Here is a 26,288-nt window from a genome sequence, read left to right on the forward strand (position 1 = left end):
AAAATATGAAGAATATGAATTTGAGTCACCCAGCTCCAGCAGGGGCACAATCCAGCTCTCAGTCAATAAAGAGATCCTCTACTCTCTACAATTCCCTGGCTTATTTCCAAGACACATTGCAACTTCTACATACAGGAAGGGAAGAAAGGCTTCAGTCACTTCCATTAAACAATCTGCTTTATTCCCAGAAGAAATTTTATCCTAAGGGAAAAAATATCAGCTCCACAGAATGCAGTAAAGTGTTCCCACTTGCACAGGGATGTTCATTCAAATTCTGCAACTTCCACACCTCTTTGCAGAAAGATCTCTTGGCTCACATTTTCTAAGATTTTTTCAGCTAGAGGCTACTTAATCTGGACTAAAACATTTGAGGTGAAACAGTAGCAACAGAGCAAAACAATCAGGCTGTTCTATTCAAGATCTCCAAGAAAGAAATGGGATATTGGAGGTGTAAGAAAAAGATTTACCTTCCTGCCCTGTTGAGAGCAGAGCATGACAGAATTTCACAGCCAAGACAAGAAGGACAAAGGAAGAGAGTAACCCCAAGCTGGTATGCAGATGAACTGACTGCTTTTTGAAGCAGAAAGGGGACATATAAAACTTCTCATGTTTGGTCTCTTATTTTTTTACAAAACTGATGTCAAGTAAAACAATGCACAGTGGTGTCTGTATCACATAAAATCTCTGTGCTTTCCACAATCTATAAACCCCTGCCATATCATGTTTTATCACAAAACAGCCTTTCCACAGTGTCATGTGGCTAGAATTTCCCATCTCAGAGGATCCCAGGGAGTCTTTATAAACTTTAATCAGCCTCCCCCACATATTAAAGAAAGATGGAATTAAGTCAGTGTGCTTATGCTTTCTGTGTAGACAAATATATAAACATCTCCAAGTTACAGATGAGCAGAAAGGTAGTCTCAAAATATTTAAGCAAGAGAAGCTGAATAATTAAAATACTTTACTAGACAGGTATGCAGAGGCTGGCATGCCAAACACATGGATAAAAGCTGACAGAGATGGGTAGAGTGACTCACATACACAAGGAACTTGACTTTGTCACCCAGCTCTTCCAAAACAGCAAGTGCATTCTGAAAAGTACCTAAGAAAAATTGAGGCCACAAACACACAGAGCAATATGATGCTTTTTTAATCAGGTTTTCGATCACAATGTAATTTTTTTCCCCACCAACACACTCAAACACAGACATTTAAAAATTATTTGTCTACAAAGAGGAACAAAATGATTTAAACAGCTCCAGTAAATTCTGAGCAAATCTCTTCTGATCTTCTCCTTGGGAGCCCACTCAGCCGACATATAAATTTTGTTTGCTTCTATTTCACAAGACAAGATGAGGCTGGGTTGTAGATAACCTTCTGTTCAAGCTCAGCATATCTTTTCAGAAGTGGACGATAGAGCTAAAAAGGAAAAAGAAATAAATATGTCTCATTGAAAAATTAGATTTTTAAATTACACTACAGTTACAAAACATCTTCAGACATGAAAAATGTGATATCTTCACAGGTACCTGAAGGTTTGGGGTGGTTTTTCCTCAATTTGCTCATGAAAGCACTGCAGAGCTTTCCCTCTTTAAATGTCACAGTCCTTCTTACCATCACCTTTACAGCTTAATTTTATGACATGCACAGGTTGTTCTTATTGTGACTGTGTTCTTGCTATAAGCAGAAGCCATTACTTCCAGCAGAAGCAGCTCAGCTAAAGTCACCTCTCCTGGTGTGACATGCCCCCTCAGTAATAGCTGTGCTAATCACCCAGGCAGAACTCCTGTCCTTGCCTCCCTCCACTGCCCCAGGATGGATCACTGCCTCTGTCTCCTCCTCCTCAGCCTCACTAATCACCCCACTGCCGCCCTCCAGCACAGTCTGATAGGTCCTCCTTGGCCAATGTGCTGACCAGGGCCTTCTAAAATGCACTTCACACTCCCTCTCAAGACTCCTGTACCTTTTTGAGCTGCTTCTCTAATCCACGTCTTTCACAGCTACAGCTTTTCCCATCCACAGTCTGCCCAAATGGTCCTTGCTCCCCAGCCCAAGGACAAATGCAGACCCAGTTTCTATCCACAACTACACCAAGTATCTGAGTTGCTTTTTTTTCTAGCTAGAATTTTCCAGGAGTTTTAGACACAGTATTGTTACAAACATAAAAAGAAGAATCAAGACTCAAATGTATTCAAAACCCCAGACCCAGACATGTCCTGCACTTTTGGATATAGGTGAGATCCATGAAACCCTGATAAAATCTCTGCTCTGGCTCCAACCAAAAACTGTACTTCATCCAGATCTTGGAGATGCATCTTTCCCCTTATCTCCTCCCTCTGGTGTTAACTGTGCCTCTAATAAAATCAGTACCATGACAAGCCATACCAGGACAGCTTTGCACATTTGCTGGCTCCAGCACAAAGCAGGGACTGCCAGGAGCCAGTGCAGGGTCTGGTACAGGCTCAAGCAGTCCTTAGGAGGATGCAATAAGGTCATATCCCTGCCACAGTGAATCCTAGAGGCTGCCAGTCTGGTCTACAAGGCCTCTGCACTGACTCATAATCAGGGCAGCCTCGCTCCTGGCTCCAGGTTCAGAGAGGTTATAGAGCCATAATGAATCATACCCAGCAAACTGAATTACTGCTCTCATCAGTAAGCAAGATCTAGCATTTCAGTGCATTTCGTCCTTCTCAGGACAACAAACAACAGTGTGTGCACACACAGGAAAAATTCAGGAGGAAAATGCTTCAGGTGTAAACTCTGGGGATGTAATAGGAGATGAGCTTGTTCTTGTGCAGGTCTCTGTACAGTCCTGAAGTGGTCTCAGTGTCAGTAACAGCCATACTTTCCCAGATTAAATATATATACATATATACATATATACATATATATACACACACACACACATATATATATATATAAAGAAATCACAATGTTTTCTCACCTAGGAAATAAAAACAATGGGTTTTTGTTTTGTCTTTCAACAGATGGCAAAATACCCAGTTTTTATGTTTCATTTCTCCTGAATGATAGTTTAAGCCTGACCAGTAAAAACTGGATTTATCTGTTTATTTCCATTTCCACCTTCCACAACAGCAGGTGGAAGTGACTTAATGGACACATTCTGCAGATGGATCTAGTTTTGATCAACTCCTCCCTTTTTACAAACCAGATGTTACAGAAATTAAAGTTTCATTTCTGTATTTCTATAACAGATTAAGTATATGAAGAAGTATAGAAGAGAAGGAGCATCCACAGCAAGTGGAAAGAGACACCGTTCGTTAGCCAAGACTTCATAAAATAGTTTTTAAAGCCATCTCACAGTGACTGAGTCTTACAGTGTCTTCTACTGATTAAAGCAGAGAATCCTACTCACTCCTGCCTCTGCAGCAGAATCATTCAGTGACCCCAGGCCAGGCATTTAACACGTGTGTGCCCCAGCTCCTCTTCTCCACAGGACAGTGAAACTGAGATCCTGGAGGTTTATGCAGATTTATGGGGTTAGAAAATAAAATGCACCACTATTATGAAATGTCACATTACTCAGCATGGTATTTTTAACTAACTACATGAGGGCCTGGAGGGCTCAGAGAAGTACATATATATAAATTCTTTTCATGTTCCCAGAGAATATTATTGCTCCCATTTCTGGTAAATATGCACATCAGAGTAAACAAAACATTGAGCAGGCAGCTATGGCTATACTGGGAGTATCAGTATTTCAAGCAAAACCAGCTCCTCTATTCACTGAAGCATCTGTAATGAAGACTGGTTATTTCTTACTTCACTATTCTGTAAATTTGATAAACCCTAAGTGCTCCTCAGCAAAGATTCAGCACAGCAAAGCTGCATTGGTGAGTGAGCTCAGGCACTGAGAAACAGGCTGCATATTATTTGCCCATCAGTATTTTTTACAAAATACACACAATGCATTTACCAGAAGGCTGGGAATTATTATTGTTAATACATCACTCTAAATTAAAATGTGTCAAAATAAATGAACAACCACATTTACTGACACAGTTTCTTTTTCCTGTTTATTGGACTTAAGCACTTAGTTTGCTAATTGAGAATATTCAGGCATTTGCAATAAGATTTTAGTCATTAGTGTAAATGAATCCTGCATTATGGACCATATGAAAAAAAATTGCAAACAAATAATTAAGAATATTTCCTGTACTCTACTCCTGTTGTTTGGGGTAAAAAGCTGTGCAGCTCAGAGAGACAAGCAAAGCCTTAAATTCCTCCTCCTCAGGGAATTTGGCTGCAATACCACCAGTACATCATAGCTGATAAGTGCAGCAGTACCACAGGCTTTTCACAAGCAATATTTTTCATGCCAGCTGAGGTTTGGGGCTGGAGCAGTGCAGCTCCCATGGAACACAAAGACCCAGAGCATGGCCTGAACTGCACTCAGGGGTGTCTGTGGAAGGTGATTCTCCACATCTGTCATGATTGAAGTGCCTCCACAGAATCTTGGGCAACTCCTCCTGTGTGATTTTAGGAGTGTCTCTCCTGAGGCAATTATATAGATGTATTTTTATAATTGAGGTCCAAAGGGAATAAAGGACTCTCAATAATGCATAAAAAACCCAAGGACATAAATTCCCTCTCTGCCATAGCCTCAAACCCAATCTATCAAACCATGATATTTAACAAAAGTAATTACATGTATCACAACACAAACCTTATTATTGTCCATAATTTAATTGTCCTTGCTTAATTATGGCCCTTTCTCCAGCTTATCTTTATACCCTATTCCACAACACTGACAATACTCTGACTGCTTCATTTACAAACCCTAAACTTCTCTCCTGGGACAATTTGGTCACATTCTGACAGTCTCACGACTAAAGAAAATGCTAATGATAAATAATACATTATAACAGGGAATGATTTAACCTGCCCTCTCTGAAAAATGCATTTGTACAATGATACCTTGTTCTCTAGAAGAAATCAAATGTGTCATCCTGTTACTACATCTCCACATTAGCAGCCTATGTGCTCAACAGGCCTTTCACTGTTTACATTGTCCCTGCCACCTTCTAATAGCAAAAGCAGCTAAAAACTATTACTACAAGTGACAATCCACATGGATCCTCCTATCTCCTGCAATGCTCCATTAGCCAATCACTGGAGCAGTTCAAAATTTACAAATTACAAAGATGATGTTGATGATTATCTCATTTTAATCTACCCGAGTACATTTAATCTACCCTGAATAGATTAAAATTAATCAGTCTCTCACAAACACTTGTAACTTCTGATAGGTTCCTTTTTTTTAAACCAAAGTCAAATTTCTCATAGAGATTTGCTTAAGAAATCAAGAGTTGTTTTGTTTTTCATATCATAGCAGTTGTTCACCTTTCTTAACAGAGAAAGAATAAAGCAGAAACAATAAAACAGAATTTTGAAATACTCTGAAGACTTCTCCAAGGAACCACACCTGAAACAATTACATTCTTTACTTCAGCCATTCTGCAAGCCTATCTTAATCAGTTTAACAGGTTAAAAAATTATTGGCTACACAAATCACCTTAATCAAACTTCTATCAATAGCTATTATATGTTTGTGGTTGTATTATTATTACCTACTTTGCACTAAATTACCAACCTAAACCAATTCTAGAAAAACAACCTCCCCCCTCCAAAATCTAACTCAACAAAATATAATTATTTTAAATCAATAAATAGGTCATTATAACCTTCCTGGGTAATAGGGTCACTTCTACAAATCCACCCACTTACAAGGCAATTCACCAAAGTCACAAAAAACTGTTAGGTTTACATTTTCCCTTCCTGAATTTTTGCAAGATTAATAATAATCTCAGCAGAGTCAATAATGCAATCAAAAATCACACATCCAGAGGCAGTGAGCTGCTCTATGCCTTCTCCCTACAAAACCCCACAGGACAATATCACAACCAATCTGGCACTCTGTCACAGGCACACGGCTTCTATAAACACAAGTGACCAACTCCCAGAAAATTGTGTTCTCTCTCATGTTTTATTTTTGCATAATTAACCAACTAGCCAACCATCCCTGTTTTAATGGATCACTCAAATAGATCTGAATTCTAATGATGAAATAACAGATTATTTCTGTCTGTTAACATATATTTATTGCTCTAGAATCTCCTGGTTATTTTTGTCATGCTTAGTGGTTCTGATTAATCTTTTTCCTCTGGGAAGAGAGGAGGCCCCAAAGAGGTGAGATGACTCTTTCATTTTTGCTGTTCTGAAAAAAAAAAAAAAAGGAAGAAGGATTCATCCCACTGATTAACCCACAGATGACTGACTTGAGCTAGTCTGGTTGAGTGAGTGACCAAGGACCATCACCACAGTGGTTTCCACCAGAACACCTCATGACCCATTTGGGTATTGACAGAATTAGAAATAAATTCAGATTAATACTCATATCCTACAAAAATACTGGGAAATCAGGTTCAGCTAAGAGACTTGGGGTCATACCCACAGAGAGGGATTGATCCTCTTTGAAATGGTCTCTTCAAGGCAGGCTGGTCTGCTACAGGACAAAGTCACATTGTTGCCAGACAAGTTGGAACTTTTGAGACTTCAGTTTCCACTAACAACTGATTCATCGCCCGCCACAAGCTCTATGTTCCCCATCTCGTGACTTTCTTCTATTTTACCTGCCCATCAGTTTAATTGTTCCATAAGAGCTGCTCTGTGTGCTCTGCCCCTGCTTTTTTAAATCACATTCATTATCACAAATGATCCCTTAGAAATCAAAGAAAGGCTTTTTGCATTTTTGGTTCCTGGAAACCCCTGCTGTGGGCATAGGCCTTGGCAATGAAGGAGAAGCTACATCAAACTGTCCCATTTGACCTCTGTCTACAGGAGGTTTTCCTCTCTCCAATGATCTAACACCTTGTCTCCAAACTATACCCAGAAGAAAGGATGAAACCAGAGCAGATTGCTGTGTTATGACCTGTTTTTTCTCCACCCTGCCAAGATCTAGCTGTAGCCGTCCAAAAAATGCAAAGAAGTGGTTGGGGGAATTTCACATTGGTGAGCCAGACTCTTTCAGAAGAGCTCCTCAGCAAGACAGGACCTAACCTCGGGATGACTTTGAAGTTTATAAAAAGAACTATAATTTAAGTGAAAGGCTCTAACCTCAACAGAATGAAATTGGATGGACAGGGAGATGCAGCTCTGTATAAAACAGAATCAAACTGACTCATTGCATTATGAATTTTTACTGCACTGTTCATGCTAACACACTGTATTACTGACAGGCCCTCTGGCTTTCTGCAGTTTCACAGCCATGAAACTAGCCAGGGAATCCACCATCAACTGCAAAATTATGAGGCAGGAAGAAAAAAGAAATGGTGTGGAATATGTAATTGCAAGAAGCTGATTTAAATGGAATGAAGCTGGAAAGCTAAGCTAAAGAGCAGGAATGGTTATTCCTTCCCATGCTGTTTGGCCACTGCCTCCCTGTCATTCATTCCTATCTACTGGGGCAACAATTCACTACTGTACAATCATTTAAAACCAATAAAAAAGATGTGCAAGGAGAGCCAGGTCTAACCATGTGGAAAAGGAAAGTATTGAGAAGGAGATAATCAACTCTTTTAGCTTCCAGGCCATTTTATGCAGAGAGCAAAAGAGAAAGAGGTACTGAATTCCCCAGTGATCTCTCCAGTCAGGTTTGCTTGGCCCCTGCAGGGGTACAAGGTGCTTGCAAGGCCCCTGTGAGTGACAGCTGTATTCTCTGCCCTTGAGTTTTATAGCTGAAGCAGCACCAGGGGGTCAAAATCAGGTCTCTGAGCACTTCCCACCTCCACCCCAGCCAGGCTGGCAGATTTTCAGCACACAGCATTTTGGGGGGGACAGGGCAGCAACGTGAGTTTGAATCAGACACCAGGGAGCTGCTCCTGTGGTGTGTTCCCTGCAGAGAGCTTCAGCTGCAACACACGTGGCACAGGCCACTGTTGTTAATTATTTTATCTTTTAAAATGAGGGGGGAAGGTTGAGTAAATGAGATCAGATCAATCAAGTTTAAATTATTCAATGTCTTAATATTTCTGAACGGGACTTCTATTCGATTACTGAGCTCCTCCATCTCAGTTAATAATTAAATAATACGCTGGCAGGCACAATGCAGCATGATCATTTCTGTTATTGCTCATGATGATATCTGGTGCTCCTCTACACATGTAGCTGGGAGTTAGTAGTTTTGGCAGATCATTAATTTCCCAGTTTAAATAAAAGCTTTAAAACCTTGTTGCCTGTAGTTAGGCCACTTCCAAATCTCATAAATGGTGGAGTGTGTGAGGCTGTGCTGATGTAAAAGAAGTTTTTGCACAGCTGAAGACCTTGGTGAGATTCACCTTTGTTATTTAAACATGTGCTCTGCAGGAACCTTGCTATATTGTATTGTTTATTTATTACCACGCATTATATTTCAAAAGCTGTTGTAAACTAAAGCCTTTGGCTGAGAGTGAGACGTGCAGGGCTGCACTGGAGAGCCTGAGACAATGATTCCTTCCTTGGTTTTACAAGAGCTGGAATCACATAGTTACCAACAATGACTATGTCTTCTGCTTTGTCTACGTGGGCCATAAAGCACAAGCCTCACCTTCAGACGTGCTGAAATTCACAGGAGGGGCACAGAACCAAAGATCTGTGCCTACTGATTCCTCCCAGCTGGCATGGTTTCCAAGTGGGAGCTACCACTTGATTATATACAATTGTATACAATTGCTGACCACTCCTTACAGACAAGAAGGATTTTTGGAGGTGTTTTCCAAGAAGATAGAAAGCACAGTCACCACACTTTTCCATGCTGCTTGCTGCAAACAAGTCCAGATTATTTTGTCAAGATTATTAGTTACAACCTGACTGGCCTGTATCCATATTCAACCTATTTTATAACTTTTTCTGTCCCTTAACAAAGAGATTTTTTTCTCTGATCACATCTTGTTTGGAAAATTCATTCTCACAGACCTGGATGGTGGGATCAGGTTATTGTGCCATTACAACACCAAAAATCTCTCAAAATCAAATCTGTCTTTAGAGCAAGGAATAAGAGCTGTGTAACCAAGTGTTTCCTAAATCAATCAGTTTTACCAGAAGAATTAGCAAACCACTACATTTAGAAGCAGATGGGAAATGAAAAGAAAAATGGTATTCCCAAACTTGCTCACCTCCTCAGCCCCTGGGGTGGGTGTAACAGCCAACCTGGGCTCCGGTGCTAATTTCACAACATCAGCCAAGGACACATTCCTCTCAGCTACAAGTCCTGCAATGAGAATCACAATCCTGATCAATGCAAAGAAACACCATGAGGGATGTGCCTCGACTCCCTGGCAAATTAATACATTATATTGATCTTCCCTGGTCAGGTCAGCATTCAGGATTGAAGGATAAATGGCAGAAGGTCTTACATTCCTATGAGCTAGCCTGGGAAGTGGGGACTCTGTGATTGAGTTTTTGCCAATCACTCAATTCATACCCTGGGGAAGAGGTAAGGAGCAGAAATGCTACTCAACAATATCAGTAATTATTTATGGTTACAACAATTCAGTAAACAGCACTGAAAATATGAGGAAACAAAGGATTCAAGGACAAAATGTGACTAAACATAAAAATGAAGAGAAATTAAAACACAAGAAAATATTCTACGAATTATTTATATATTTATATGTAAGGAAGCAGAAAAATAGAGGAGTTCTGCTACGACAGCATTTTGCTTTGTGAGCAAATCACAGCATTTCAGGAGCTCCCTGCACACCTGCTAAGAACCCCAGGCTAACTGTGAAACACCCCAGGTGCACACTGTAATATTTATTAAAGAGCCCTTGCTATCAGTATTTCATTTATATTAGCAAGTCCTCACTCTTCCTCAATTCCTTTGCCTGGCCAAGAGTGAGGCAGCTGAAAGCATCAATCAAAAATGCCATTTAGGAGCACACACAGCAAACCCCCTGGGGCTTGGCTGGCAGAGGATGTGAATCGAGGAGTCCCTCCGTCAGCACGGCTTCCGAAATCCTCGCTCAAACGCTCTGCCAGCCAAGCCTCCACACCTCATGTGCCAAACTGGCAGAGGGAATACCCATCTCCCACAGACACAAAATATCCACATGGCTCCACATTTCACATGCCATTGATGATGGCTCCACATTTCACATGCATTCAAGGACAAGGAATTTGCCTGCAGGATTAGGTGCTGGGAGGCTTCTGAAGCAGAAGGCAAAGTTTGAGTATAAAGAAAAACTGTTTGGAAACTCAACCCATGAGGTACAAAAGTGGTCCCATTGTGGCTTCAAATATACAGATAACCCAAGTGTTTCCACTGTCCTGCAAAAGCCTATTTGGCCTGACAGAAGCCTTTTGCCTTTTCTGGAGTTAAAGAGAGCATGCTGTGTGCATTAAACACACCAGGTTTTGGTTGTGCAATTTTCTGTGCTGTTTTCACATGCAAGAGATCATGTAGTCTTTAGATGCTATAATGTGACAGCAGAATTTGCTTCTAAAATTAAAACTTGGCTGATTTCTTCTGATGGGTGATGCTATCTTTTCCATGCTTGTTGCAATCCCATGGTCTTACATGAACTTGTAGAAAAGTTACCCATATCTTAAAGCCCAAGTCCTAAAGATGCAAATCAAAAAAAAACAAAAACTGAGGCTAACTACAGTTGACCTAAACAAGGAATTCCACACTCCTTGAATTGTTTAGTTGTACTATATTAGAAACCATTTTAAAATACATGGATAAAAATTCAAGGTTGGGATTCAAGTCTTAAATAGCTGACAGCCGACCCTCAACACACACCCACATGCATTAATAGATATAAGTTAATTAACATGTAAATCTTGGGGCTTGGACTGTTATATTACAGTGAGTGATGTAGTACAGCAAGCAAGATGACTGGTCAGCCTAAGAGTATCCCAAGATTCATACTCTTATAAGAGAAAGTGCATGGAGCCTAGGAAACCTTGCATATCTTTCAACTTGATGTTTAAAAGCTGGAAGATAAATAAAGGTTTAATACTGGACAGAAGAATTATAGGTCTTCTTGTCCCTTCTCTCTTTGATCTTCTTTGCTGGGATCAACCTCTTGTTTGGTTTGGCCATTTCATCAGCCCAGTTTACAGCCCAGTCCACAAACTGGGGTGGCAGGCTGCTCCAGCACCTTCAGCTGGCTGTATTCTTCCGTGGATGTAGCAACTCAACATGTGAAGGGCTCAGACACTCCCCAGACAGTACCAACACTTCCCACACCCCATCCCTTGGTTGAGAAGCAGTCACCAGGCTTGGAATTACAATGTAAATTATATTATCTGGCCTAATCCCAGTGTACTAAGAGCAAAAATCCCTCTTTGACCTGTGCGACCTTCCAGTCAGATGTGCACAGCTTTACTCCCCGCTCATGCCCTGTAACGTTAATCCCAAGTATTAACCAAGTGAAATTAAATTCCCTGACTGCTCCCAAGTGTCTCCTGGCAGCCTTACCGTGGATTGCTCTGTAAGCACTTCCCAGACAAGCAGAGTTGGCCGTGTCAATGGTGAACACGGGCGCGTTGAACACATCAGACAGGACCTGAAGAGCATCAAAGCATCCATGAAACACAAAGGGCAAAGAAATCCTTCATCACTGCTCAGGAAAACAGGCAGCTGTCCCAAGCCCCAGCCAAGCACTCAGGAACCTGTGGAAAGAAGCACTGCAGGCAACAATGAGGCCTGAACTTGTCACACAACAGGGTATTGGTAATTCTGAGCTACAGATGTAACTCTAGGCAGGAAATAAAGTCCCATTTCTCTCCAGATCTCTTGGTTACAGTTCAGAGGAGCCTCGGTTCAAGTGTCATCCCTCAAAAGCTCACACAATCAGCCCATGCTGATGTCAGGGCAAGGAGACCTGCTCAGGAACCCACAACTGGAGCCTGTTTTCTTCCATCATATTAAGGCTGATTCAAGTGGGAAGGAAAGAGAGAAGAACCAGTCACGGCTCCTCAATTCTCAGCTTGGATAAAAATAAAACTCCAGCAATATGAAGGCCTGCTAAGCCTTTCTTCTTCATCTCCACCATTCCCATCCTATTAGGATCAGTAGGGAGAGTGACACAGAAGCTGATTACATGGTCTCTAAATTTACCAGTTCTCCTTTTTTTAAGGGAACCTTAGCTATGAAGAAATATTGAGATACTTGGCTTGAATAATACAAATAAAATTTTACAGGCAAAGAATTTATTATGGTATCCAACAGGTACTAAAGTTATTCAACCACTCATCATTCAGCATTGAAATCAACGCCATCAACACCTCACTTGCAGTTAGTACATGTGCTCTTCCCCACAGTTTAGGTTTAGAAAAACAATACAGAAGGGGAAAAATTAAGACATATTTGGATAGGGACATAGGAGGTTCAATAACTCCTTCCCAAAAACATGGTCAACAAATGCTTTCCATTTTGGTTTCATCACTTCTAGGACTGCAGGTGCCCCTCAGGCTGAGTAAGGCAAGAAGCAGGAAACAATTGAGATATAATCTGTGCAGGTTTTATTACTTTTGCCAAAGGGAAAAGTGTCTTACCTGACTTAAATCCATGCAATTGAGTCTAAAATATAGCCAGATTGTCCAGCATTCCAAACCATTTGGATTAGTGCAAGGCAACCCTGATCCTGGAATTTATAACCCTGCTGTAGATGGACCCCAGGGCTTCATAAAAGATGACTAAGTATAGAAATATATTATACATGAAATTTCTAAAGGATTTTTCTTTCTCTGAAGTTTTATGGAGAATCTTCAAATCAAAACCTTTGAAAATCACTGATTTTCACAATGTAAATGAAAGTGGCTGTTTGCTGACTAGAACTCAATGGAAGCCTGAGTTTATACAGTTAAAACTCTGTCTTCTGGTAAGACAGAGAAGTCAGGATTGGCTAATTTCATTTGCAAGCAAGCACTGAGCAACACATGAGCTTCAATGCTAGAGAACAAATGAAAAATTAATCATGGTTATCTTTTAAAAAGTCCTCTGGAAGTCATAAGGTCATGGAGCTCTAGTCCCACTGCCCATCCTGCCTGCCAATGCTACCACTTTGTTTCAACACATTCCCCATCTGCATCTTCACCTCATCTCTAGTAGGTATTTCTTGTCTTAAGTTTAAATTGTACAATCTTTTGGACAACAATTTTTTATTTTTTTTTTCATCTCTGAAGAGCCTCATACAATGCAGCTCTATACTGATTGTTAAGAAGAGCTATAATACTACAAATAACATTTTATCAATTTAACAAATAACATTATTTTTACCACGATGATAAAATGAAAATTATTCAAAATTCATATATTTGGTAAGTCATTTGGAGCTGTGTAATCTCTCACAAATAATTTAAAAAGAAACTGTTAAAGGCTCTACTGCTGAAGATAATTCACTGTGTTCCATGTGGTCATTAATCAAGCAGCACATATGTTATAAAAAGCTTCCTGGAACTGTGGAGAAAGCTGCCCTACTAAATTTTTTTTAACAGATTTTACTAAGTTGTCTCCTTTGTGGTGTAAAATATAGGAGTTCCTGAATGTTGATTAATTAAATGATAGTCTTTTGTAGCCCTGGAACAAATTATCCAAAATTGACCATGATAAGGGTGGAAGCTGTTATTCTTTATGCAAGTGATATGGTTTCTGAGGTTTTGATTAAATTAAAAAGAAAGATCCAATTAACCAGTGATTGAATTAAGTGAATGACACTGTATTGATCATATTATTTTAAGGCACTTCTAATGAGTTTTAAAACCAGCTGAATTGTTATACGTGAAGAGCAAGCACCCAGCCCCCACTCTCCCAATCCCATGATTTTTCAGCTGTGTATGTTACCAAATTACACATTTTAACAACATTTGTTTCTCTGCCTTCATTCTACAGCAAAGAAATCCTCCTAGCACCCTAACTGGAAATACAACTTTAAAAACAAACTCATCTATGAATACAATCTTTCCTGATGTACCCTTAGCAGAATTACTACTGTAAAGACCAATGTTTCAAGCAATTAACCAATCAGTTAATTTTCCAGTGTCACATTCTTAGGCAAAGTAACCAAAGCAGGTGAAGAGAAGTGACATCTGCAGGCAAAACATGCCAAATTTGCTGCTCCCCAATCAGCTGTACAACCAGCAGTTACAGACACACGTGCTTTAGATGCCTTAGGAGAAAACAGCTTTTTGCTTTTTTGCTCTTCGACCTCCATTTAATCCAGCTCAGGTTTTGTGGAGCAGAGAATTGACTGCAATTGTCAAAGAGAATGGTGTGCAGCTGAGGCTGGCCTCGACTCTCTGGAGCTGCTGGGAAGGGATTGGAATCCCCAGAAAACATTTCACCTTGTGCTCAGTGATAAGACCTGGCCCAAGATTAGGACTTCTGGTGCACATGCCTACCTCCAGGTGAGTGTTGGAGGCTGTGGTTAAAGGGGAGCTTGTCAAGGCAGCCCTTGGAGCCCAGAAAGCTCCTCGGATCACCCAGAGGGAGACATTTACATTTGTTAAGTTAAAACACCATCCGCTTTCCTCTGCTCTGCAACAGACAGGATCCCCCCTGACTATTACAGGGTTGACAGATCATGAGCAGACATCACACCACAGATGACTGGGTTTGGGCAGGATGAATCCCAATCCAGATGTCTCGCTCCACGCTGTCGAAAGCCAGGTGAGAGGCCTCTCACCATTTGTGAGCGAGGCTTTGCCAAGTCTCAGTGGGCAGAAACAGAGAGCACACGGTTCTCTGATGGATGAAGGATCTTACCCAGGCTGGATGTGCAGCAGCAGCAGCAAAAGAGGAGGCTGGGAAGAGGAAAGGAATGACCCTACAGAAGTGTAGCCTCCTCCCAGCAAATGCAACAATGCTAATAAATAACACAAAGGCAGGGGGTTGATGTTTGTATGGGGGTGGTTGTTTGTTCATTTGTTTGTTTGTTGTTGGGTTTTTTCAGTGTTTAACACCAGCATGATTCCCCTTCAGTTTAAAGAAACCAATGGTTCAACTTCAACCTGAATGACAAAAAAAAAATTTTAGGTATTATATAAGAAGTTTCTTTGTGATTTCTTTGCTGATTGATTTAAGTGATGAGACCTGGAAATCACCAGTGCTTCAGATACACATTCATAAAACCAGTCAAGTGTGAAAAAACCTCTAAGTTCAATGTAAAATTAGCACTAGGGCAAAGGTTTTCACATAAAAACTGAAGAAGAGCCCCAAAGACCTGAAGCAGATTCACAATTCCATATCCATACCTTCCTGTGCAGCTGCAGTGATTTTGGATTCAGTACAGCAAAATAAAAATGGAAATGTAATTGCAAATTCAGTTCAGGATTTAATTTCCTACTTACCTGTAAGATCTTTTTATTGTGGGATGCACCACCAGTAGCCAAAATCCTTGTTTTAGGCACTGCAATGCAATAAAAAGTACAAATCAGACTGACAGTGCATATGGTCAAGATTTGTGCTACTGAACCAAGCACAGTGAGAAGAAGGAGGTGGGAGTCAGGGATCTCTCTCTGTACCTTTAATTTACCTTCTGTAGAAAAGGAGATAACACTAATTACCCACTTTTCCAAGGCACATTAGAACTCTTCCTCAGAAGAGGCAACATAAATATTGCAGATCTATTATTATTGTAGTGCTATCAATGTCAGGGAGATTTGCAAAGGAGATACAGAGTAAGAAAGGCAGTGTTATTATATTACAGCTCTGGTTTGAGGTCAGATTGGTTTGGCTCATAGCTGTATATATACAAACTGACAGATAACCTTTAAAATCAGCAGTATTTTCCAAACTTATCTCCTCATGACGTTCACAGCCAGAGTTCACTGAAACCTGGGCAATCCCTATGTGCTTGAATGGCAAGGAAGTGTGTCAAAAGGCAATTACAGATGGCCTAAATCACTGCACTAAAGTAAAAAATACATCTGAATCTTCATCCAGTGCAAACCCACAGCTTTGGGGGAGTTAAAAAACGTATCCTGTGTTCTTTAGGCTTACAGAAACCCATCCTTTCTTCCACATTCCTGAATGTCTGCCTCACCATTTATTTGTGTGCATGCAACAAGCCACACATCTATCCATAATCACAATTCAGCAAGGCATAACAAACATAAATAGTCCAAATGGTCTCACTGAAGTTCTTCAAAGGCTTAAAACAAAATAAATGCATAAACACTTTGATAGCATACATTTTAAAAAATCTAAGCACTTAATTAACCTGATTTATGACAATAATAAGTGATACCATCATATACCCTCCCAAAAGGGAAATTTCACAGTGGTTATTGTTTTGTTATCTTAACTTCCTTTTTAATAAAAGCTAAAGATAATTTATTTCTCACAAGGCGAAGTTGGGCAACTTACACTGATGCCCTAAATAACTTATTGTAATTTATCCTTTCAAGTGTCTTAATGACAAAAGCCCCAAAGACAGAATTAGAAATAATCAGAAGATGCAGCTCAGCACACCATTTCCAGACCCCCATCTGGGTGCTCAGGTGGAGCCCAAGACCCAGACAAAGAATTGCATGGGAGACCCTATTTTACTGATAAATTTAATTTTATTTTCTTCTTTGGAGGATATTCAGTGATGCACAAATTGGGTTTTAAAAGCCATTAGGATCTCTGTCAATGTCAGTAAACAAATAAAACAAACAGCAGAGTGATTCCTCAGGGAAAACAAGTTTCAATTATACCAACACAGAGTGACAGATTCCTGCCAAGATTATCACAACAACATAATAGCACAGAAACCAGTAAAAAATAACTAGTAAGCCTCTGTTCCTAGAAACCAAACCAAACTCTAAATTATTTGCCTGGTAGTCACAATCCTGTCTTGCTAAACCTTGTTGCAAATATAAATTCTTGCAGAACTACCACATCCAACATAAAAACACCACATTTCAGAGACAGACAGCAAGGCAGGATAAGAAACAAACACACTGGCTACACTTTTCAGCATTTCAAACCAAAGAATAAGTCAGTCTTTCTCTCCAGTACCTCTGGAAAAGGGCTGAACCCACCACCAGGAAAGAACAGTGGGCAACATAAAAGGGCCAAAGCCAAACAGGAACCAGCCCTGTGAGAACAGCAAACACATCTTAGCTCAGCTGCCTCCTCCACTGTCATCACCATGCCAGCTCTCTGCCTCAGCACTTCTGCTCCACAGCTTCCCAAATGTTTGCATTTGGAATCCAGGAATGGATGGGAGACTTACTCCTTGCTGGGTCAGAACCTTCATGTTTTGACTGCATTATAAATTCATGCCATTGCTGTAATTCAAGCCATTTCTATATCAATAAGTTATCAGAATCATAGGGGTGAATTTACAGTGCATTTGCTATTTAATACAGACCATACACAAGTAAGCATTTACCCCACTATCAGTTGGGTTAGGTGTCTTCCAAGAGGACAAGCCAGATCTCAAGTCTAAAATTGTTTAACATGCTGCCATCTGCACAATCATCTTAATCCAGACCAAGTCTTTTGTGGTAAAATATTAAGAATTATTTCAGAATGCATCTACTTGATAAAAGAAACTAACTTAATTTACACTGTGAAGTTTCTAACATTGGTTAGACAGCTCACATTCTAAATGGGATCCACTCATGAGTACAAACACTCACAGACACACAGCAAAAGCACCCAAAAACCTATGCTGAAGCTACATGAAGGGCAAACCCATTCATTCTACTCCTCTTTGAGTAAATAAGATGTCTCATTTCACTGAAACACATCCCAGCAGGTTATAGCCAAGTGAGCTCTAGCCATCGCTGTGGGATGACAGACTCTGAGCTGCTGTACAGGTGGGACTGATCCATCCAGGCAAAAGCAAAATCTCAGGTGAATGTGGTGCTCTGCAAGTGGCCAGAGCAGAGAGAACGTCATCCCTCATTGAGTTTCAGTCACTTATTACAGACAAGGATTAGGTCCCTAAAGAACTACTTGAATTTGCTGAATTTTAGGTTTGCTTCTTATTTCAGTCTCTCTCCAGAGAATGAGGAAAATACATTGATCACTGATTTCAGGGATTGTCTTTTTAATGCCAATATTGTGTGCTTTACTGAACAGTGGACATTTGCTCTGAGATGTGTAATTGGATACATCTTATAAATAAATAAAGCAAGCCCATCATTTATGTATAAAAGGCATTAACAGAGACATTGTTCATCCATCACCAGCAGTGTTCTCAGCCAGCTGTGTTTGAATCTGTCAGGAGCTACCATCCATCCCCTACAGCACTGCACAAAGAGAACTTCACAGTGTTACTAAAAAAAACCCAACAGCAACTGTAGCAAACATAATTCAAGAATTCAATTCTTTGACAGTTGAGAGAATCAGGTTTAAACATCTTTTAATTAAAAGCTCGCTGCATAGTACCTAACCAACCAGTTTATTTCTTTCTTATTGAAAAACTAATTATTTTTTAGAGAGCTGATGCTGAATTTTAACCCTATGTAGAAAGTTTTTGCAGCTGCACATGGCACAGTGTTGTTCTGCCGTATGCACATCTTCTGGAGATCTCTTCTGTGGAACATGGTGATTGACCTAACAAAACAGAGTTAAAATAATGGTTCCAAGTGGACAGGAGGAGGGAGGAAGACCCAAATAAAGAAGTTTGTTTATGTGGGAAGTCTGAGCAAAAGGCACTTTCCCACACAATGCTGAGAAGGCAGCACACTCTGTGCACATCACTGTGCACACAAAAATACCCCTTGTGCCTTCCACAGAGATCTAGCAAGAACTGAGTGATGTTAAAGTTCATCTCCTGTCTCTCACTTTCAGCCAAAATACTGCTTTCATGGAAAGGTACATAGGGAGAAGAAAAAAATCTGTCACTGAGAAGAGAGGGAAATTACAATTATATATGTCAGCATTATATATTATTATATATTGTTTAGGAATATATATATATACTATATATATTATATATCAGCATTGTCAGTGGTCTCAAAAAGACTGCAGTCTTGCATCACTATGTGTTCACAAACACAGAGGAGGGGCAGACACTGATCTCTGCTCTCTGGTGATAGTGACAGAACCTGAGGGAATGGCCTGAAGTTGTGTCAGGGGAGGTTTATGTTGGGTATTTGAGAAAGGTTCTTCACCCAGAGGGTGGTTGGGCACTGAACAGGCTCCCCAGGGCACTGTCACAGCATCAAACCTGACAGAGTTCAAGAAGTGTTTGGATAACGCTCCTGGTCACATGGAGTGACATCTGGGGATTGGTCCTGTACAGGGCCAAGAGTTGGACTCAATCATCCTTGGGGGTCCCTTCCAACTGAGGGCATTCTATGATTCTATGATGATAAACGTAGATTTTAACTAAAATAATTATATCAGCAAACTCACACCAGTCAGAAGGGCAATGCTAATAATTATCACCAAAAGCCTTCTGCCACATTTGTGCAAGGAGACTGGAGGTAGAAATTCAGCCTCCTGTTCCACCAGGAAGATAAAGGACAGATAAGACTGGTAACAGATCCAGATGCTGAAATTGGTGGGATGACTCCTGACCTCAGGGCTTTTAGATCTTGCTGTATTTCAACTGGACAGAAACATGTGTCTATGTCACTGTGTCACTACAGAATTTTGCTGGCTCATGCACCTCTAAGTCCAAAACTAGAATTTGACTTTCCATTTTGAGGCTGAAAACCCTTCAACTTTTTCACCTAAATTTTCAGTGCTACCCACAGTCCTTGTTTGTACCCAAACTCCAGGCACTCACTGACTTTCAAAACTCTTAAAAGATAATTCCAAGAATTCATCCAAACAGCTTCATAACATCTTTCTCATCACAAATGAATCCATGAATAAAACAGAACAATAGAACATGTATTCAAAAAGCAGCTGATTATGCACATGAACCCATGCCAGTTATAAGCATGATTGCAAATAACTGCAATTTACAATTTGCAAGCAACAAGAAAAGCCCCTCCTTTATTTCTCTGATTAACTTCAAACACTGTAATTTAAAAAAAAAAAAGTATTTGCTAGCTTTCCTTTCAAGGAAAAAAAACCAAAACAAAACAGAACAAAAAATATATGGTTATTTTGTCCCATTTATCAAACAAATATTCCAAAATCATCCTCCTTGCTTATTAACTCTTCCAAAATTCATGCTAATTTTCTTTATTCATATAAAGACACTGAAATCTAACTCCCACTATGGTAAAATATTTCTCTTTTCTAAACCCTTTTGATTATGGCCTTTTATGTCCCTGAGACTTCTCAGACTGGGTCCTAAACAATATCTACATGAATGAGGCAAAAGTAATGGAAACTGGAATATACCCTTTTTATTCTTTTATTTTTATTTTTTTTTTAGATAAATACAACTGCCCAAGTAAAAGCCACTCAAAGACTATTTTTTAGAAGTGTTTCTGACTTTCACTTCACTGAGGCATCAGCTAATTTATTACTGACAAAAACAAGCCAGTTTTGCCATAGAGGATGGTTGTTTTCTAACTGGCAATTGAAGTTTTCACATATTTTGTAACATACTTTAATTTCACTGAGGGTTGCTCAGACGTTTGTTAGGAATTTTCCAGACACAAAATTTAGTCTTATTTTTTAAATGCAGTGCCTGGGGAAGAAAAACAACTTTTACAGATAGAATTGATCATCAGCCTCTAAGGCCGCTGTAGCTGAGCTACCATTAAATCAGCTGTAATTCAACAGAGAGGGGGGGAAGCCTGGATTTTCTCAGCAGCAATGACAAATATGCCTAATATTCTCAACATTTATGCTACTTACATAGATAAAGTCTCTACAATGATGTGGGGGTGACTAGGCATGCTGCTACTTGCTCACACTGATGCAAGGCAAGAACAACACCACTAAAATGAGCAGAGGAGCAACAACTAAGTTGGAACAGAGTAGGAAGAGTTGAGTAACCAAGGCTCAAGTACCACTGATAGTCACAGGCCACCTTATGTTGTCAAGAAATTGTTTTTCATCAAGATGTCAAATTTAGCTTTCCTAAGACCTTATTTCAATCAAGACAAAACTTAGGATTTCAGAACCTGAAGCTTGAAAACACCAAATCACCTTATTGAAAATCCTCCTGGTCTAGCTCAGCTCAGAGATGAATTTAAAATTTAATGTTGACTCAAAGCCTTCACCTTCTTGATGGATTTCAGAAAGAAATAAACAAAGAAAAATATGGACATAAATTATCTCTTAACAGCTGTTTAAATTACTGCAGATCACCCCCCAAAAAAAACACACAGCCCAAGAGGTACTACAGAGAAAACAAAATCTACTCAAGATAAAATTCAACTTCATTGACTGCAGCAGAATTATACTGCAGGGAAAACTTTGGTACATGAGTGGTAAAGACTTCTTTGGGAACAAGCAGATCAATAGTCATAACATTGTTATAACATATACATTGATACGCTCACAACAAGGCCTCTGAAATATCTGCAATTCTTGTAGAAATATTGCAGAGCTGCAACTGCTCATCAATTCAGAGTGATTTTTTAATTTTTCCTTTTTGTTTTTTTTTGAGAAACAGATCTCTATTTGACAGAATATTACAATGAAGCCTGGGGCAAATTTCAAAGGTAAGGTATTAAAAAAAATAATATCTACAACTCAGCACTAGAGCTTATGACAAGGAGGCGAGGAGGAAAGCAGCAGATTCAGACAAATATCTTTTGTAGATAAAGGTTGAATATTTTGGAAACATATCCCACTGAAGCTTTTAAGGAAAGAGATGGAAGAAACAGCAGAGGGATTGGAACTAGATGATCTTTAAGGTCACTTCCAAACCAAGGCTTTCTGTGATTCTATGAACACTCAAAATCTGTTTGGTCAACACTGAAAATGTATTGAGGGAAGTCCTCTCCTGAAGACTTTATTGCTAGAAGCAATTTATTGAACTGTGTTATCTCTTACTCATCTAACTTTTAGGTTCTGAATCAATTCATTAAAGAAAAAGCAGGTAACATGTTTCATGAAGTAGCATGATAAAAAGGATTCATGTACCAATGTAACTGCTTACATCAAGTTTTTGGGTTTTTTTTCTTTGGCCACTCAGTTTTCCTCTTTTGTTACATAAAGGTTGGATATTATAAGAACTGTTTGTTGAGGAAAATACTAATAACCACAAAAACTATTCAGCAGTTGTTCAAACATCAATAAAGTAGCCAAGGCTCCAATTAAAGGCTTAACCTAACAAGGAACAATCTGCTTTGATTTTCCCTGTGTTGCCACATTATCCATAAGACTCTTGGCAACACCTCTACCTTCACCTTCCACTTCAGAATTCCTGTCATTCAGCAAATAAACAAGAGATCTGGAACCAATGTGACAAATTAACTGATCTCAAAAAATGTTCTGAAGCAGGTGGTACCAGTGTGAAAACAAAACCTAGAAGAGATACAAACCAGGCATTTTAAATCTGGCCATCACATCCAGTTTTTTAATAACATACCTGCAGACATCTCCAAAATAGTAAAAGATCAGAGTGGACTATTTGCCTAAACGAGATCACACAGCTTCCACACAGTGATCCCAGAGTCCAGGTCTGTAAGCACTAAACTACAGTGACCTCAGAAAGACACAGAAACTCAGCTAAAATGACTGAGAATTTACTGTGTCTACTGTTTTCATTTTTAATACCTTTAAATAGTTGCACTCTTCCTATAATTTATATTTTTATTCTTTAAACTTCTAGTCACTTGATCTTTGTGGCTTTAGCCTTCCAGTTAAAACGTTATTATTAAAATTAGGTTTTCCTTTCACATGTTGGCACTTTACAGACCACAATTAAATTACATCTTGTATTTCTTTTTAGTAAGCTAAGGATATTATGTTCTGCCACTCATTAAAAGGCATAATTTCAAGACCACAAACCACTGATGCTTGGTGCTGCTGGTCTAATACCATTGGCTTGCAGAAATGTCTTCACTTCTGAAACCATTATCAGAAAAAAGAGCAGAGTTGGTAAGAGCACTAAAAATGCCTGTCCCAGAAGTGTCTGACTGCATGTTGTCAGTTTGCCTATCCAGCTATTTACCAGTCTATAAAAACTCCTGATAAATCACAGAGGACCTTGCACTGGAAAATTGCCTGGAAGAAGTTTTTTGGAGAGAATGTTCTGGCTCTGAATGTCTGGAGCTCCAGCAGGCACATGCCCTGCAGTGCCATGTGAGAGGAGGTCAGGTGTCCTGTGGTCCCCATCACAGTGAGCACAGGGTTTTGGGGAGCTCTGCATGAGCTACATTCCAGTGCCTCTGGCAACCCTGACAATTCCTGCTGCTCAGTTCCCAGGCTAAGGTGAGACATTCACCCAGAGACTGGCACATGCAAGGCATGCTCAAAAATTAGTTTTTATAAAAAGGTCACTGCTACTTTAGGCATTCTCCTCTGACTATAACCAACTTTTTTCAATTGCTCTGTAGACAGCATTGCAGCACAGTTCAGTATCTCCTCAAAGCATTCTGACACATGAGAAACTTGTGCTTGAAACTCAGCAAAATATGCATCCTCCCATGCCTATCACAATTCTGATGTGTATAAGTACCACATGTGGCTTTACAGATGACACATCAGTAAATAATGCTTGTTACTGAGTTATTTAGGATGACAAAAAACACAGTTTTTAACAAAGATTTGTCCTCAAACACCAATACTCAGCCTTGCAAATCTTCTAAGGGAAATAGAAAATTACATTGGCAAATCAACATATGACACCATCCACTGAAGGTTAAAATGAGAAAAGCAAGCAAGGAGATAAATGAGCCACCCAAGGTCACACAAAATCAGAAGAACAACCAAGAATAGAACAAAGGCCTCTTCATTACTTAGATCACAAATGCATTCGATTCTGCATTAGTTAATCTGCAGAGTATGAGCATCAGTAGCAAGACATGTCCACAGGAGAAAATATAATAATAATGAGCTGCAAGTTCAGCACCACCTAAAGCCACAGGATATAATTAAAAGGCACAGGGTGTGATGACCTGACCTTGAATGCTACTCAAGTGATGAGAAAAAAGAACATGCTATCAAGTATTTTGATTCTAGAGAAACCCAAAGTACAACAAACCTGGGGGGAAAATCAATTTGGGATCTGGATTTGCAAAGCAGATCTCTACCAGATCTCAGGTCTGCTCTGCTTCCCTCCACACCAGCCTTTGTGTCCTACCAACAACAGCAATAAAAGCCTCTGGAAATGCAACAGAAAAGAGACAAGCCCAAGCAATTATTTTATTTTTGCACGGATAAGCCTGATAAAAAACAGAAAAGAACTCCCAAATCAAGGGAATTTGGATGTTCTCTTTAAACATTTTTTTAAAAGAAGTATTACAACTGTTTTGACATCCACAAATATTGCCTGTAGCTTTTCATCTCCTAGTCCAGGAAGACTGGTTTGTGTTCATTCAGTGTCTGGTAAAGAATTTTTCTTCCTGATTTTTTTCTTTCATACCTCCTACTCTTCTCAATAGAAATAACCTACAGGTTGAAAAGTACTTCACAAGAATAAAATTAATTGATAGGAGGGTGTAACTGCTCGCCAAACACTAGCTGAGGTAGCAGAAAATCTGTTTATTTTGTTTGTTCAGTTAAGTTCTATATATCAAGAAGAGAAGAAAATGAATTGAGGTGGTAACATTTTTCTCCCTAAAAACTATGTACCAGACTTACTCACAGAAAAAAATCATGCTGACCTGCTCTATGTGACTATGCTGAGTTACTTCACTCCTCTGAACTCATTCTTTCTGTACCTAAAGAACACAGCACTGGGGATCACTTGAACCAGTTTGGTCTCTGAGCAGCACTAAAGCCTTCTGTTATTAATAAACCTTCTCCTTTCCAAGTGGATTATTTATAAATGAATTGTGTGACCTCTGGCAGGCTAGAACTAAACAGAGAATATAGTTTGGTCCCCTTTAACTGAAAAACAAAGGCTGTGGAAAGATGAATAGAGAGAAGCAATTAATATTTCCTAATAATTGTCACAGTGAATGGGAGAACTGCCACGTTTCTCAGGGTTTCTGCACAGAAAGGTTCCAGGTAACTATTCATCCACGGGGCTGGGTTCATGTAAATCAGATGTTGTTGCCAAGCAACTATAGGTGCTAAGGAATGAAATACAGTCTGCAGAAACCTAATAGCCTGGAGAGAAAAAGGACTACAATCAGAGATTTATGGCATATATAAAAGGAAAAGAGTCATTCTCCCACACACAAAGAACACACATACTTTATTATAAATGTCCTAAACATGTTTTTCTAAGGCATAATTAAGCAATAAAATTCCCACTACACCTCAAATCAAACAGGTAAATTCTTCTTTTTTTCTTTTTTTAATGTTTTGCTCGTTAAGTTTTCTAGAAATAGATCTTGGGAAATTAGCTACCAAGACAAAAGGTAAAATTTAACCCAAAGATCTTTCTTTTGCCCAAGGAAAGTGTTAGGTATACAGACAGCACTGCAACTGCCAATCAGCTTTACACTTTACCTTCTTATGTTTTTATACCATGCTCATTAACATTGCATCTGATCATCAGAAATTCTCTTTAAGCTTATTAAGATTTTAAAATATTTTTAGCAAGTTAATTAGAATACATTAACAGAGCTCATCTGTGTTCACCCATCATGCATATTTTATTTCATTCAGGCAAATTACTTTTAAATGAAATATTAGATCTAGGAAGGGTACACTGCTGGGTACTGAACAATACAACCCCTCAGTACAAACATGCTCTCTCTCATACCCTAATAGCTTCATGCCACTGAAAAGTGGGGACTTTCTGATGACAAAGGGTTGTTTTAATTCCTTTTCTTATTACAATCCCCTGCAGCTGTGTAGTGCACACATGGGCCTGGTGTATCATCCTTGTACCTGAACCATTCTCTGCTGCCCTCATGTTCCCATACAATCAATAAAAGTAAAAGACTAAGAGTCCATTGCAACAGGAACCAAAGGTCCAGCTGAGGAGAAGGAGAAAACATTTTCAGCCCCTCACACTGTAATTCAAAGGCTTTTACAAATCCATGGTGTGGGTGGGTTTGTTTTACTCCTGCTGATGGTGTCTGAGGATATCACTTGATCTAAGGGCAGGAGCCCAGTCAGGAGCCCTGGCACGGCATGGCACAGGTTTCTGACAGGCAGGGGTGCACATGGGTTTGGCAGAACAAGAAGCTCACAAAGGATGAACCTGAAATACCCTTGGTTTAGCACTCCTTGTAAATGCCGGCCTCTAATGTGCACTCAATGTCACCAAGTATAATAAAATAATAATTTCTGAAGAAAAAGGAGATAACAA

At 39.5% G+C, this 26,288-nt stretch overlaps 1 protein-coding gene across 2 annotated transcripts in view; it reads right to left on the bottom strand.

Annotated features, from left to right (window-relative positions):
* Positions 1–1,127: 1,127 nt before the first annotated feature.
* Positions 1,128–26,288, bottom strand: part of XYLB (xylulokinase) — an 80,778-nt gene continuing 55,617 nt past the window's right edge. Inside the window, exons 16-20 of one of the 2 annotated variants that reach the window (XM_015619853.3) lie at positions 15,355–15,413; positions 11,483–11,570; positions 9,174–9,268; positions 3,377–3,475; positions 1,128–1,419 (exon numbers count right to left, since the gene is read on the bottom strand). In XM_015619853.3, the coding sequence (XP_015475339.1) occupies positions 3,422–3,475; positions 9,174–9,268; positions 11,483–11,570; positions 15,355–15,413 (296 nt within the window). In that variant the 3' untranslated portion in view covers positions 1,128–1,419; positions 3,377–3,421. The remainder of the gene's footprint in view (positions 1,420–3,376; positions 3,476–9,173; positions 9,269–11,482; positions 11,571–15,354; positions 15,414–26,288) is intronic. The other variant, XM_015619852.3, reaches the window with a different exon arrangement.

The sequence above is a fragment of the Parus major genome, chromosome 2 (genome assembly GCF_001522545.3).
Source record: "Parus major isolate Abel chromosome 2, Parus_major1.1, whole genome shotgun sequence".
NCBI classification, from domain to species: Eukaryota; Metazoa; Chordata; class Aves; order Passeriformes; family Paridae; genus Parus; species Parus major.